We start from the raw sequence: 15,097 nt of genomic DNA on the forward strand, positions 1-15,097 counted from the left end.
GCCTACAATGTATCCTCGTGTCAATGTTTAAAAAGTCATGAGGGAAATATAAGGCACTGTATCACCCATGCTCCACATGATAAAGAGCAATGTATTAGTGGGGAAATAATTGTTTGGAAATGAATTAATGCATGCGACAATATATTTCCATCATTACATTTTAAACTTGGACACGAGGCTACATTGTAGGCACAGATCAGTGAGTCAGTCTCCCCTACTATTTACTAAATGTAGAATTGGAAGATCCCCCCCCTGCTGCCTCCTGTTGAGGGCTGAAGGGATCCGTGTCAACAACACGCAAAAGAGAAGCCAAGGCTGGCGAATGAAGGAGGCGGAGGAGGGAAGAAAACACACACACTACACACAGACGCAAATAAAATATAGATAGAGGTGAGCTTTGAAGGGTCTATTACACAGGGGTGTGGGTGTGCTGTGAGGGAGCGATATTGCTGGGAACAGTGTCACAACTCCACGCCACTGGAGGGGGTCTGGAGGGTTGACAGCTGCTGTTTACAAGGCTACAAGCCCCACAGCAGTGTTCACATGCGTTTGATACTGGTCTGCTGATGCTTGATAGGGACAAAATCCACCTCCAAATGAAAACTAAACCACCAGGCTTTCTCTGAGACAGAATGGATGAACACGGTTCAACAGAGTTCAGTAGAGAGAGAGACAGAGATGCTGAGTCAGGTTGTTTGGCTGGCAGATTCACACAACTGGTTCAAGTAGAGGTTGATGTCAGTACATGGTTACTGTACTAGGCTGTCTGTGTAGCACACCAGGGCCCGTATCCACAAAGCCTCTCAGAGTAGGAGTGCTTATTTAGGATCTGTCCATATAATATTATTCATTATGATCTAAAAGGTAAAACTGATCCAAGAACAGCAGTCCTGCTCCGAGACGCTTTGTGGATACATTCCTTGCTGAGTCAACAGCTGTTCTGCGCTCTTAGATCGACTTATCATGGCTCTTCAATGTGTCGTTTCTCACTGTAAATAGGAATTCAATGAGCAGTTGATTTGTCTGTAAAAACTAGATGGATTACCATGAGATTATAGTTGATATGTTATAAATACAATGTAAATAAAATGTTGACAATGCAGTGAAGTTCACTAGTTGCAATTGCACATGCTTTGGATATCTGCATGCTACAGTTAAGTGTAGACAGTTGGTGCACTCCCAAGCCATTGAATATATCAGGAGTTGACTTATATACCAATAGTGTGACTATTAATAACTGCAGGCTGATAAAACAGGCTACAGTGAAGACCTGTACGTGACACACCTGTGGTGTGTTGTAACTGCTGTCGTTAATGCAGGTCTGAGGGTGTTTCAGATAAACTTTGGATCTGAATAAATCATTGCAAATGTGTGTGTCTATGAGAAACCACAAAAAAAGATTAAGGGGGAAAAAAAAGTGATTTATTGTGTAACTTAAACAACATTAAAAAGAGGACTAACAATAAGAGCAGTGGTGGAGGGTCACACTTGGGGTTCCCACCTCAGATTCACAGGGGTTGCTGTGAAGAGGGGGAGTCAACTCTCAATTCTCCACGTCAAACAGCAGAACCGACAAATCAGTTGGAAAGAGTTCTAATAGGGTCAAATTAATCTAGAACCAAAACCAATAGTCACTTCCCTATGGATAGGGCAGGCAGCAGTCTTGGAAGGCAGGGGAGATAAACCCAAATATCTTTGTCTGGCCAGAAACGTAATTGGTTGGTGGAAAATTAACACAGCAAACAGTGGGTGATATCATTGGTTAATATCAAAAAGGGCGGCGGGGCACTCCTCCAGAACCGTGCATTCTGGTAGGCTCCCACAGCTAGTGTTACACTCAACGGATAACAAGTGACAATGCTCTTCTCCCTTTCCCATCGTGCTCTCTGCTGCTGGACCCGGGCGGCAGGGTGATGACATCACAGGAAGCGGATTCCTGCTCCAAACTGGACGCCGTCGCATATCCTGAGGCAGGGAAGGAAAAAGAGGGAAGATGAGCCACATAAAAGTTTTGAGACCTATATGTTCCGCACCTTGTGTCTGTGTATACCTAGGTGTTATGGCTTGTGTGTCTGTTTATTTACAGCACATATGAGCTGTATGGCATTGCAGCAATAACACCTCTCATCTCTCGTTCTATCATCTCTGCAGTGGTGGAAAAAGTACCCAATTGTCATACTTGAGTAAAAGTAAAGATACCTTAATAGAAAATGACTTAAGTAAAAGTGAGTCACCCAATAAAATACTACTTGAGTAAAAGAAGTATTTGGTTTTAAATATATTTAAGTATCAAAGTAAATGTACAAGTATAAATCATTTAAAATTCCTTATATTAAGCAAACCAGATAGTACAATTTTCATGTTTTTTTATTTACGGATAGCCAGGGGCACACTCCAACATCATTTACAAATTAAGCATTTGTGTTTAGTGAGTCCGCCAGATAAGAGGCAGTAGGGATAATCAGCAATGTTCTCTAGTGTGTGAATTGGATCATTTTCCTGTCCTGCTAAGCATTCAAAATGTAACAAGTACTTTTGGGTGTCAGGGAAAATCTATGGAGAAGAAAATATATCATTTTCTTCAGGAATGTAGTGAAGTAAAAGTTGTCAAAAATATAAATAGTAAAGTAAAGTACTTACAGAAAAATACTTAAGTAGTTTTTTGGGGTAAGTACTTTACACCACTGCATCTCTGGGAGTGTATATGCGGTCTGCTCTTATGCTTTTTTTTATTTCTAGAGCGCTATATAAAAGCCCCAGCCTACTGGAGTCTGACCTGCTCCTCCAAATGTGTGTGTGTTGTACCTGTCTCCACTCTGAACCCCCATGGGAATGCAGTAGTTGAGCTCCAGCCTGGCGATGTTCGCGAGACGCAACACGATGCCTGCTCCATACGACCAGCGGATACACTCCGCCAGCTTCTGCAGGTGTGCTCTTGAACCCTCTCCTGGGGACAGGAAACACTTACACGTAAGAAGAGGCAGAATGCACATAGATGCACAAACAGACAATTTCATATTTATTTGCAGTATGTACCATATGTAACTCATTAGTTAATAGGGGCAATGAAAAACAGAACATGGACTAATATGAGGTTCAAGGTTCCCACCGTAGTTGAGGTTGCACAGGTTCCCAGCGTTGAGGAAGAAGTGTGTCCTGAAGAGGTCTCCGAAGCCGGCCCGGCCCGGACGGAAGGGTAGAGGAGTGTACAGGTGGAGCCCGCCTGCCCAGTACGCCTCTCCTCCCAGGTAGTCACCTGCAATAACACAGGTAATACCTTACGTTTCATCATCAGGACTCTGGGCAACTGACCCAACCCTGTGCACCACACATGCCCGTTCAAATAAACAGAGAGCGCGTGACCTCACCCTCGCTCTGTGGGCCGATGCTGTACATTCCAAATCCTCGCACACTGGTGGGACCGCCCAGATAGAACCTGGACAATACAGAAATATGTCAATGACATATAATAACGGCCATATGTCAGTCACAGACCACAGGTGCTCACAACATCCCCTAAACACTGGAGGATAAATACTTCACAGAATGAGTTCTCAATGGCGCCACCTAGCGATTTCTATCAAATCCATGTGACATGAATCTGATGGGAGTGGTCCTACCTGTCAGCGATGGAGGACGGTCTGCCTCCGATGGGGAGGAGACACCCACCCCAGAGGGAGGCGGAGAGGACCTGAAAGAGACCACCAGGGCCATGTTATATGACATGTTGAACACTCAGGTACCCATAATTCACTTCCTATTTGTCCTGGGTATTTCCCCCCAGGTTAGGGACTGAGTAGTGTTCCCTTACCGAGTCCCAGACCAGCCTTCTGTTGACCTGCAGCTCAAAGTCCTCCTTCAGGAAGCTGGCGTCTCCGCCTGTATAGCCAGCCAGCTCCTACAGAGGGCAAGACAACATCAGCATGGCCACTTCATATAGATCTACAGTGGTGTATTATGCAGAGGAAGTCACATACACAAACATACCTGGTTGATCCTCAGTAAGGCACCTTTCTTGGGGAAGATGGCAGAGTTCCTGGTGTCAATGGACATGGTGTGCTGCAAGACAACTACCGTCAGTAGATTGACTCAGATTCTTGCTATTTTGAGAGTTAAGATCATTAAGGGTTTAGATTATTAGATAAAAGGGAACTGAGAGACAAAGGGCTTTGTACCGAGAGGGCAGACTTGAGGGTGTGCCCGCTCTCTTCTCGCACGGCAAAGGAGGCACTGCGTGCCAGACAGCCCAGCTCCCTCCACACACCCTCCCACTTCAGAGTGTGGTTGGTCCTCCACAAAGGAAACTATAGGAGAGAGAGAGAGAGAGGGAGAGTGAGAAAGGTATCCCTGTGGAAATTCAAAGGCAGATAAAATGAAGAAAAAAAAACAACAAGAAATGTGACACACACAGACCCACAAACACATACAGTAGGAGTCCTCTTACATTGAGCTCAGTGGAGACTCCTCTGTCTGTCTCTTTGAGGGAGCTCCATGGAAACTGGCCTGTGACTTTGTACAGGTTTAGAGCGAGGCTGTAACAAGACAACACCTGTCAGGGCCGTGATCCATACAGTGCTCTTCTCATTACTGAACTATGTTCTACATAAAGGTTATAAATACATTACCACGGCAACATAACATACTGTCAATATGACCACTGATGGAAACAATCACAACTTGAACTAAAATAGCACTTGCCGTGTAATGGCTGCCATGTTTTTTTGTTGTAATTTCCACTGCTTTTTTCTCCCCAATTTCGTGATTACGATCTTGCCTCATCGCTGCAACTCCCTAATGGGCTCGGGAGAGGCGAAGGTCGACTTTCGTGTCTTCCGAAACATGACCCGCCAACACCCGCTCGTTTAACCCTGAAGCCAGCTGCACCAATGTGTTGGAGGAAACACTGTTCAACTGTCAGCCTGCAGGCCCCCGGCAAGCCACAAGGAGTCGCTAGAGCGGGCTGAGGCAAGGAAAGCCCCACCGGCCAAACCCTCCCCTAACCCAGATGGCGCTGGGCCAATTGTGCCCCGCCCTATGGGACTCTCAGTCACGGCCGGTTATGACACAGCCTAGGATCAAACACCAGGCAGTAGTGACGCCGCAACACTGCGATGCAGTGCCTTAGACCGCTGCGCCACTTGGGAGGCCTGCAAGTGCTATTTCAATGTCCTATTGACACAGAAAGCAAGGACAGAGGTGTTCCCTGTTCGTACTTGCGTTCGAAGTTGCCTGGCTGGGGCTTGAAGAAGGACAGGCCGTAGGAAGTCTCCTTGGTCCCGTAGGAAAACTGGAAGGTTAACTTCTCCGCACGGCCAAACACGTTAGGAAGCTTCACACCCAACACCTGGAAGACAGAGACAACGTTACTCCCAGGTCAGGGTCACACACCTGTTCTACCTGTCTGTGAAGGTACATTAACACACTATGCACCCATTTGGAAGTGTTTGCAGTGAAAATGAGACAGGGAAGCTTAGGAATGTCAGCCCTGGGTCATTGTGACAGGGGTTTCAATGAACAACAATTGTGTGATGCTTTGTTATTAGCGCTCCTGTAAGTGTGTGTGAGAGATAGTGGTGTTTGTATTCTCTCACCATGCTGCCTTCGTTGTTGCCGACCATGGTGTTGTAGCTGCCCGTCAGCCTCTTCATCTCTGTCACCTCGAACGTCACGTCCAGACCATTGGGCAACGCATCCGCACCTGGGAGGGATAGACCAAAACAGACAGAGGGCTCCTCTCCAGTGACGCAAATATATTTTTACTGGTTATCCTTTCATATTGGAAACGTCTCATGATTGAGATGGGTTGTGATATTGTTTCAGACACACACATACACAGCTGTTTAAGGGCGCACACTGTACCATCTGATGTATCTATGACAACCTCCACCTCTTTGAAAATGCCCAGACGCAGCAGTTTCTGTCTGGCAATATGAGACTTCTTCATGACCTGTCAAAGAGACAACAAACAGCTTTTAGCACAGATGTTTCCCCTTAAACTAGGGAACATTTCAGAATGTGTGTGTAGGTTATGTGTGCATGTTTGAGTATGTGGAGTCCAGAGTGCTCATACTTACATCAATAAGGTTTTTAGCATGGAAGACCTCAGAGATTTCATAGCCCAGCAGATCCTCTTTGGTTCTGCCCAAGCCCTCAATGTTGACATGTTGGACAACAACCTGCAATGAATGGACAGATTCTCAGCATCCATTCCAACTAGGTGGTGAATGATGTACTCAGCTCCCTTTGCTAAGAAGATGGCGAACAACTTGTAATTGGAGTAACGGTAACTTGGATAAGAGATGCTTACGTCTTTGTTTTCCAGGACCTCCTGTTTAGTCTCTTGTTCTGCCTCCTGCACCTCAATCATGTCGTCGGGATGAACGCCCATGTCACGCCCGTGCATCGGGAGAGGGTCCATACTCTGAACAGTGTCGAGAAAGTAGAAAAATGATCTGAAGATATGACCATGCGTAGCTATCTAACTAGCTTTGTTCTGTCAAGGTGGTACATTTTCTAACACGCTGACAGACCAGACACAATCCATATTACATAACATTACATTACATAAAATATAGTAAAATAACCATCTGCCTCATGTCATACAACTCTTTGCCATTAATGTCATTTCTGTATCTTGTCCACGGCCTATGAGTTCGTCCATAGTAACTAACGTTACACCGCCATACAATACACAGAACGGGGAGGTCATGCAGAATTTCATCCCCACTTCTCGTGGTTGTAAGAAATGAAGATTTACCCTGGCGTGAACAGTCCCCATGGCGACGTCTTTCTCTTGAAAAATATCCCTTTTTGATAAGTAAATGTTTTTTAACAGGTCGATTTAGAGAAGAAAGTCACTACTACCAATGGCTAGATTTTCCAGGTCCTAACTCCCTTCAAGGGAGACGCCATGACACTTTGGGAAGCCTGCTCTGCGCACAGTGATTGGTCAAACATGTGCCTTTGTCACTGATAGGTGGGCGGGACAAAACCAGCGCACTGTGTAGTGTGTGTCAAGACCAGCAGACGGCAGTATCTCTACACTCAAACTTCAGCCCTGTGTGAAGTTCCTGCTTTGACTGTGGCAAGTCTGCATTATATTTAGAGATAATGTTAGTCCCTTCAGATGTATGCTTCTTATGACTTCGTTTATTTCAAAGTATTTCCATTGCATTGTAAAGAATGACAAGAATAGACCACAACCAACTAAGAAGTGCCCAGAACTGCCCATTTGGCTACGAATGTAGCCTATTGAAATAAGCGCCTGCGGGACAATTAATCTGAAAAACATAAAAACATAGGTATACCTGAGCTCTTTTTTCTCAATATTATTCACCACGATTGTAACTTGAATATGTATAACCTTATTTATAGGCCTACATCATCATGATTCATGAGTTCCATTATAGGCAATTGAGACCTCTGGTGACAATTTGGCCCCGCGCTGGTGAGAAATATCTGAAAACATTTATTGATCAAGTTTGATGATTTTCTGTGTTGGTCACGGTCTCAGGCAGTGAGTAATCAATTGAACCAAAGCAACCAATTTTCCTCTCTCTCTCTCTCCCTCTACACCTCCAATCCGCTCTTCAAATGCGTGCAAGCCAATCAGAGAGCGGCTCCGCTGGTCTCGCTGTCCTCTTCTACTGCCTCTGCCAGTACCAAAACGGTTCTCTTATCAAAGAAACACACAACCAAAAAACTGCATTCAATCACCGCCTTTTACCATGGGAAGTGCTTGTTTTTCCTGGGAAGTATGTTTGTTTTTCGTCCTCATTAATACTTGTGAGTTGATGGGGGATGTTGGACTCGCAGGTAAGGAGCTCTCATTCTATCCCTTTCTGTCTTATATCATTTTGACACATATTTTTTAACATAGACAGCACTATTTTCCCTGTTCATGTTTTATTGAAAAGTTAAAACCAGCGCATGACAGCGTAGAATAGGTGAAGCATAGTGGATTTCTTTAATGCCTAGGCTAACGTAGATTATATTCATTTTAATTGGAGAGTATTTGTGGACTGAGATAACAGTTGAGACAGTTAAGAGAACATGTTCCTTTGAGAAACACTTGGTTGAGGATGGATCATTTGGGCTAGCAACATTTGAACAGTATGGAAAGGAGAAGTAGCTAAACACCGATATTGCACGAAAAACATTGAACGAAATATATCAATTTGATGCCAAATCTAGCAATTATAAAAGGCTTTGAATGGGTGATGTGATATGCGCGCGAAATAACACGTTTACATTTGGCCTTGCAGAGCTGAACCATATTTACTCATTTTGGACTGACAATATAAATAGGGCGTGTTGGTCCAGTTTGCATTGACAATATTACTCTAAACACTATTTGAAGTTGATTATTTGTTTCGCCATATTCAATTGCCATTTCTGAATGTAAAAAAAAGTCTACAAGAAATTAGGTCCATCGACTGAGATCTACCTGCATGTTTTACCAGTCGTAGATCAATCTGCGAGGTAGGTCCAGGACTGGTTAACGTGCGAATACAAATATGTATGACTAAGCATCTTTTCACCCATCTGCTCGAACGAATCCCTTCTATGAGCTGATACACAGCATCTTTTCCGGATCAGTTGCCTGCCCAGAGGTGTCCATGTGGACATGGGTTGGGAAGGTGGCCTTCACGGTCCCTGGAGGAGTCTGTCCCAACCTGTTTATCGACGACCTTTCAGCGGAAAGCGGCGGGCCTTGTCTCCCTCCAACTATGGATTGGCGAGAAGTCAATATTGGAACGGCCACTGAAGCACGGGAGAGAGCTTTATTTTACATTAGTCAACGGTATTTCATAATAATAGTCCCATGGTGAACCTGCAATAACAGTTTCCTGTCTTACATCTATCTATTCACTGTCAACAACTCAGTGAGAACCGGCAGTTGAACTATCTAGTCCAGGTTTTACAGGCTATATTCCGCTGCCTACTCCTATCACTTTATTTTTCATTTCTACTGGCGCTCACATGGGAGAAAATAAATCAGTCATCCGCTTGATAAAAAATATTTATTGTGATGACATTTATTGTTTATTTATTGCATTTTGTTGAGCTGGGCGGGGGTCAGGCAGCAGGGCTTAACCCCGCAGAGAAATAAACGCTGGATTTACGGCTCCCAATATGGGCTATTCATGAGGGGCAAGACAGGAGACAGGGTAGCTGCTTCTCAGCTCAAGATAGATACATCGCTAGAGAGAGGAAGAGAACAGAAGTTTGGAGAGGTTCAACTTTCTCTCTTACACTTGTGGTCTTTCTTTCTCGCTCTCTCTATCTCTCTCTCTCTTGCTCTCTTTCGCTGTCTGTCTGTGTGAATTAGCTGGCTTAAGGCCCCTGGATTCATCCCCAGATGTGACTCTCTAACAATGACTTGATCAATAGGGTTCCCTATAGCCACACAGTATTCCAGAGGCATCCACTAAGCCCTGATACACTAGTGTACCTCTCGGCTATTGGTATTTGATTCATATAAATGATTATTGGTTTTGGCCTCTTTAGTGTTACCGGTATCTTTTATAGAGTTAAGAAACCTCACCCTTCATCCACTATGTTACTCCCTGACAGTTTATTGTCTTATATGAGGAGTTCTACATTTTGGACGTTTGCCATCATAAAGTAAATATTTCCAGCCTGTATATATCTGGACGGAGCTGCATTTGGCCAAGAGGACTGGGCTTTCCCTGAGAGAGCGGGATTAAAACATTCGATTGAGGTTGTACAAAACCCATTCACCTCTCACCAAAATCATCGCTATTTTGTAGACTTAGTCTTATTGATGAGTCCTTGGAGACCAGTGGTTTACAGTTGTCCCTTGTGTCATTTCTCTAGATGCCGATGAGTGCTCTGAAGGCACGGATGACTGTCACATTGATGCTCTCTGCCAGAATACCCCCAAATCCTTCAACTGCATCTGCAAGCCGGGATACAAGGGAGACGGCAAGCAGTGTGAAGGTGAGTTTAACTCCATTGTCTTATTATGGCTTCAATGTGATATTACTTAATTCACCCCCCCCCCCTCCCTCCGGCCACTCCGATCCAAATCATCATCCTCAATCACCCCACACCCCTGTCCTCTCCGCACTTCATTCCGCCCGCCCCCTATTGCTCTCTGACAGGCTCAGCAGTAATGGCAGGTTTTACAGCTGTTTCACAGGAACCCCCTGTTTCTCTCCCCTCTTCTCCCCCTTCCCGACTCCAGCCCCCTCGTCAGCTCTCCTAATTAACTGGTAGGAAGTGGACTGAGGGAAGGTGTGAGGGTGAGAGGGGGCAGCACCTGGCTGTGCGTTCACACCTCCACTCATTTCTGCCTCAAAGCACACCACAGCTGGAGCTAGAGCTAGCTTAGCGCACAGCACACACTCCCTCCCAACGCTAGCCTGTCTAGCCGTACAAATGCAATCGAAACACATCTACGCACGCACACTCGCAAATGCCAGTTCAGCTTATAGGCTACCACGGCAAATAACGTGGTAACGATACATCAGTCATATTGGCCCCTAGAGCTAGCCAGGATAGGAGAGCAAGAGAGGATTGTAGTGATGACGGGCCTTTTTCTATAGGGGTTTTCACTGTCTCTATTTTCAGGCTTTTTCAAGTGTCTCCTGTTTGTTTAAGTATTTGTGTGTATGTCAGTGAGTTATATCCAACACTTTCTGCTGTTTGCTCAGCTGTGTACCAGTCTCCCCCGCCTGAAACACACACACACACACACACACACACACACACACACACACACACACACACACACACACACACACACACACACACACACACACACACACACACACACACACGCACACACAGAGTGAGCAGGTGTTATGTCTGAGGAACTCACCTGGATATTGCCCATTCAGAGACTCTGTACCTCTCATTTGGTCAACCTGGGGAGAACACAATGACATGGACCTGTGTCATTGTTTGATTAGCTCACTTATCAAATGCCTCAGCCTGTGTGAGTCGGTCTTCCTACATATGACTATATAATCACACACCTGGCTCGGAGAGAGGGAGTAAGGGAGATTGACTATTATTTCCACCATTTTGTGTCTGCTGATTCTGTTGAGTTCCATGCAAATCCATATTAGCAGCAATCCGGTCTACTTGATATACTGTAGCTCTGTGTCCATTTGTTTTGCCCTGGTCTACTTGATATACTGTAGCTCTGTCTCCATTTGTTTTGCCCCGGTCTACTTGATATACTGTAGCTCTGTCTCCATTTGTTTTGCCCCGGGCTACTTGATATACTGTAGCTCTGTCTCCATTTGTTTTGCCCTGGTCTACTTGATATACTGTAGCTCTGTCTCCATTTGTTTTGCCCCAGTCTACTTGATATACTGTAGCTCCGTCTCCATTTGTTTTGCCCTGGTCTACTTGATATACTGTAGCTCTGTCTCCATTTGTTTTGCCCTGGTCTACTTGATATACTGTAGCTCTGTCTCCATTTGTTTTGCCCCGGTCTACTTGATATACTGTAGCTCTGTCTCCATTTGTTTTGCCCCGGTCTACTTGATATACTGTAGCTCTGTCTCCATTTGTTTTGCCCTGGTCTACTTGATATACTGTAGCTCTGTCTCCATTTGTTTTGCCCCAGTCTACTTGATATACTGTAGCTCCGTCTCCATTTGTTTTGCCCTGGTCTACTTGATATACTGTAGCTCTGTCTCCATTTGTTTTGCCCTGGTCTACTTGATATACTGTAGCTCTGTCTCCATTTGTTTTGCCCCAGTCTACTTGATATACTGTAGCTCCGTCTCCATTTGTTTTGCCCTGGTCTACTTGATATACTGTAGCTCTGTTTCCATTTGTTTTGCCCCGGTCTACTTGATATACTGTAGCTCTGTCTCCATTTGTTTTGCCCCGGTCTACTTGATATACTGTAGCTCTGTCTCTCAAATTAAATCAATTCCAATTTTATTTGTCACATACACATGGTTAGCAGATGTTAATGCGAGTGTAGCGAAATGCTTGTGCTTCTAGTTCCAACAATGCAGTAATATCTAACAAGTAATCTAACCTAACAATTTCACAACAGCTACCTAATACACACAAGTGTAAAGGGATGAAGAATATGTACATAATGATATATGAATGAGTGATGGTACAGAACGACATAGGCAAGATGCAGTAGATGGTATCGAGTACAGTATATACATATGAGATGAGTAATGTAGGGTACGTAAACATTATATTAAGTGGCATTGTTTAAAGTGGCTAGTGATACATTTTTTACATGTATGGCAGCAGCCATTCAATGTTAGTGGTGGTTGTTTAACAGTCTTATGGCCTTGAGATAGAAGCTGTTTTTCAGTCTCTCGGTCCCTGCTTTGATGCACCTGTACTGACCTCGCCTTCTGGATAATAGCGGGGTGAACAGGCAGTGGCTCGGGTGGTTGTTGTCCTTGATGATCTTTATGGCCTTCCTGTGACATCGGGTGGTGTGGGTGTCCTGGAGGGCAGGTAGTTTGCCCCGGGTGATGCATTGTGCAGACCTCACTACCCTCAAGAGAGCCTTACGGTTGTGGGCGGAGCAGTTGCCGTACCAGGCGGCGATACAGCCCGACAGGATGCTCTCGATTGTGCATCTGTAAAAGTTTGTGAGTGCTTTTGGTGACAAGACAAATTTCTTCAGCCTCCTGAGGTTGAAGAAGCACTGCTGCGCCTTCTTCACGATGCTGTCTGTGTGGGTGGACCAATTCAGTTTGTCTGTGATGTGTACGCCGAGGAACTGAAAACTTTCTACCCTCTCCACTACTGTCCCATCGATGTGGATAGGGGGGTGCTCCCTCTGCTGTTTCCTGAAGTCCATGATCATCTCCTTTGTTTTGTTGACATTGAGTGTGAGGTTATTTTCCTGACACCACACCCCGAGGACACTCACCTCCTCCCTGTAGGCCGTCTCGTCGTTGTTGGTAATCAAGCCTACCACTGTAGTGTCGTCTGCAAACTTGATGATTGAGTTGGAGGTGTGCATGGCCACGCAGTCGTGGGTGAACAGGGAGTACAGGAGAGGGCTCAGAACGCACCCTTGTGGGGCCCCAGTGTTGAGGATCAGCAGGGTGGAGATGTTGTTACCTACCCTCACCACCTGGGGGCGGCCAGTCAGGAAGTCCAGTACCCAGTTGCACAGGGCGGGGTCGAGACCCAGGGTTCGGAGGGTACTATGGTGTTAAATGCTGAGCTGTCGTCGATGAACAGCATTCTCACATACAGTGGAGAGAACAAGTATTTGATACACTGCCGATTTTGCAGGTTTTCCTACTTACAAAGCATGTAGAGGTCTGTCATTTTTATCATAGTTACACTTCAACTGTGAGAGACGGAATCTAAAAAAAAAACTAAAAATCACAAATCCAGAAAATCACATTGTATGATTTTTAAGTAATTCATTTGCATTTTATTGCATTACATAAGTATTTGATCACCTACCAACCAGTAAGAATTCCGTCTCTCACAGACCTGTTAGTTTTTCTTTAAGAAGCCCTCCTGTTCCCCACTCTTTCTAGGGAGTTTTTCCTAGCCACCGTGCTTCTACACCTGCATTGCTTGCTGTTTGGGGTTTTAGGCTGGGTTTCTGTACAGCACTTTGAGATATCAGCTGATGTACAAAGGGCTTTATAAATACATTTGATTTGAATTTGATTTGATTACCTGTATTAACTGCACCTGTTTGAACTCGTTACCTGTATAAAATACACCTGTCCACACACTCAATCAAACAGACTTCAACCTCTCCACAATAGCCAAGACCAGAGAGCTGTGTAAGGACATCAGGGATAAAATTGTAGACCTGCAAAAGGCTGGGATTGGCTACAGGACAATAGGCAAGCAGCTTGGTGAGAAGGCAACAGCTGTTGGCGCAATTATTAGAAAATGGAAGAAGTTCAAGATGACGGTCAATCACCCTCGGTCTGGGGCTCCATGCAAGATCTCACCTCGTGGGGCATCAATGATCATGAGGAAGGTGAGGGATCAGCCCAGAACTACACGGCAGGACCTGGTTAATGACCTGATGAGAGCTAGGACCACAGTCTCAAAGAAAACCATTAGTATCACACAACGCCGTCATGGATTAAAATCCTGCAGAGCACACAAGGTCCCCCTGCTCAAGCCATCACATTCCCAGGCCCGTCTGAAGTTTGCCAATGACCATCTGGATGATCCAGAGGAGGAATGGGAGAAGGTCATGTGGTCTGATGAGACAAAAATAGAGCTTCTTGGTCTAAACTCCACTCGCCATGTTTGGAGGAAGAAGAAGGATGAGTACAACCCCAAGAACACCATCCCAACCTTGAAGCATGGAGGTGGAAACATCATTCTTTGGGGATGATTTTCTGCAAAGGGGACACGACGACTGCACCGTATTGAGGGAAGGATGGATGTGGCCATGTATCGTGAGATCTTGGCCAACAACCTCCTTCCCTCAGTAAGAGCATTGAAGATGGGTCGTGGCTTGGTCTTCCAGCATGACAACGACCCAAAACACACAGCCAGGGCAACTGGCAACTAAGGAGGGTCTCCGTAAGAAGCATCTCAAGGTCCTGGAGTGGCCTAGCCAGTCTCCAGACCTGAACCCAATAGATAATCTTTGGAGGGAGCTGAAAGTCTGTATTGCCCAGCGACAGCCCCGAAACCTGAAGGATCTGGAGAAGGTCTGTATGGAGGAGTGGGCCAAAATCCCTGCTGCAGTGTGTGCAAACCTGGTCAAGAACTACAGGAAACGTATGATCTCTGTAATTGCAAACAAAGGTTTCTGTACCATATATTAAGTTCTGCTTTTCTGATGTATCAAATACTTATGTCATGCAATAAAATGCAAATTAATGAATCATACAATGTGATTTTCTGGATTTTTGTTTTAGATTCCGTCTCTCACAGTTGAAGTGTACCTATGATAAACTTGCTTTGTAAGTAGGGAAAACCTGCAAAATTGGCAGTGTATCAAATACTTCTCCCCACTGTAGGTATTCCTCTTATCCAGATGGGTTAGGGCCGTGTGCAGTGTGGTTGTGATTGTGTCGTCTGTGGACCTATTGAGGTGGTAACAATGATCAATAACAATGATCTAGGGTTTTACCAGCCCTGGTAG

The 15,097-nt window shown here is 45.1% G+C and overlaps 2 protein-coding genes across 7 annotated transcripts in view; one reads left to right on the forward strand and one right to left on the reverse strand.

Moving 5' to 3' along the window:
- Positions 1–1,400: 1,400 nt before the first annotated feature.
- On the reverse strand, positions 1,401–6,940 carry LOC139392618 (sorting and assembly machinery component 50 homolog B-like). The gene is made up of 15 exons (XM_071140713.1): positions 6,758–6,940; positions 6,308–6,421; positions 6,075–6,176; positions 5,860–5,947; positions 5,592–5,698; positions 5,214–5,344; positions 4,445–4,532; positions 4,176–4,304; positions 3,988–4,059; positions 3,812–3,898; positions 3,621–3,691; positions 3,369–3,436; positions 3,110–3,256; positions 2,806–2,947; positions 1,401–1,965 (listed from the first exon to the last, which is right to left on the reverse strand). Exons 1-15 carry the CDS (start codon positions 6,776–6,778, stop codon positions 1,920–1,922), a joined length of 1,413 nt encoding a protein of 470 aa, XP_070996814.1. The 5' UTR covers positions 6,779–6,940; the 3' UTR covers positions 1,401–1,919.
- A 723-nt stretch (positions 6,941–7,663) lies between these two features.
- LOC139392494 (signal peptide, CUB and EGF-like domain-containing protein 1) overlaps positions 7,664–15,097 on the forward strand; it is a 155,890-nt gene continuing 148,456 nt past the window's right edge. For 3 of the 6 annotated variants that reach the window (XM_071140486.1, XM_071140487.1, XM_071140489.1), the window contains exons 1-2: positions 7,721–7,815; positions 9,841–9,963. In XM_071140486.1, the coding sequence (XP_070996587.1) occupies positions 7,728–7,815; positions 9,841–9,963 (211 nt within the window). In that variant the 5' untranslated portion in view covers positions 7,721–7,727. Of the gene's footprint in view, positions 7,816–9,840; positions 9,964–15,097 lie in introns of all 6 variants that reach the window. The other 3 variants (XM_071140490.1, XM_071140488.1, XM_071140492.1) reach the window with 3 other exon arrangements.

Source organism: Oncorhynchus clarkii, chromosome 33 (assembly GCF_045791955.1).
Source record: "Oncorhynchus clarkii lewisi isolate Uvic-CL-2024 chromosome 33, UVic_Ocla_1.0, whole genome shotgun sequence".
Lineage (NCBI taxonomy): Eukaryota > Metazoa > Chordata > Actinopteri > Salmoniformes > Salmonidae > Oncorhynchus > Oncorhynchus clarkii.

Excerpts from the sequence above, each read along its gene's own strand:
- LOC139392618 (XM_071140713.1), bottom strand. The coding sequence starts at position 6,778 with ATGGGGACTGTTCACGCCAGG. Across the intron at positions 6,422-6,757 it reads TGGGGACTGTTCACGCCAGG|AGTATGGACCCTCTCCCGAT; the intron begins GTAAATCTTCAT and ends GACACTGTTCAG. Across the intron at positions 4,533-5,213 it reads CCAGGCAACTTCGAACGCAA|CCTCGCTCTAAACCTGTACA; the intron begins GTACGAACAGGG and ends GTCTTGTTACAG.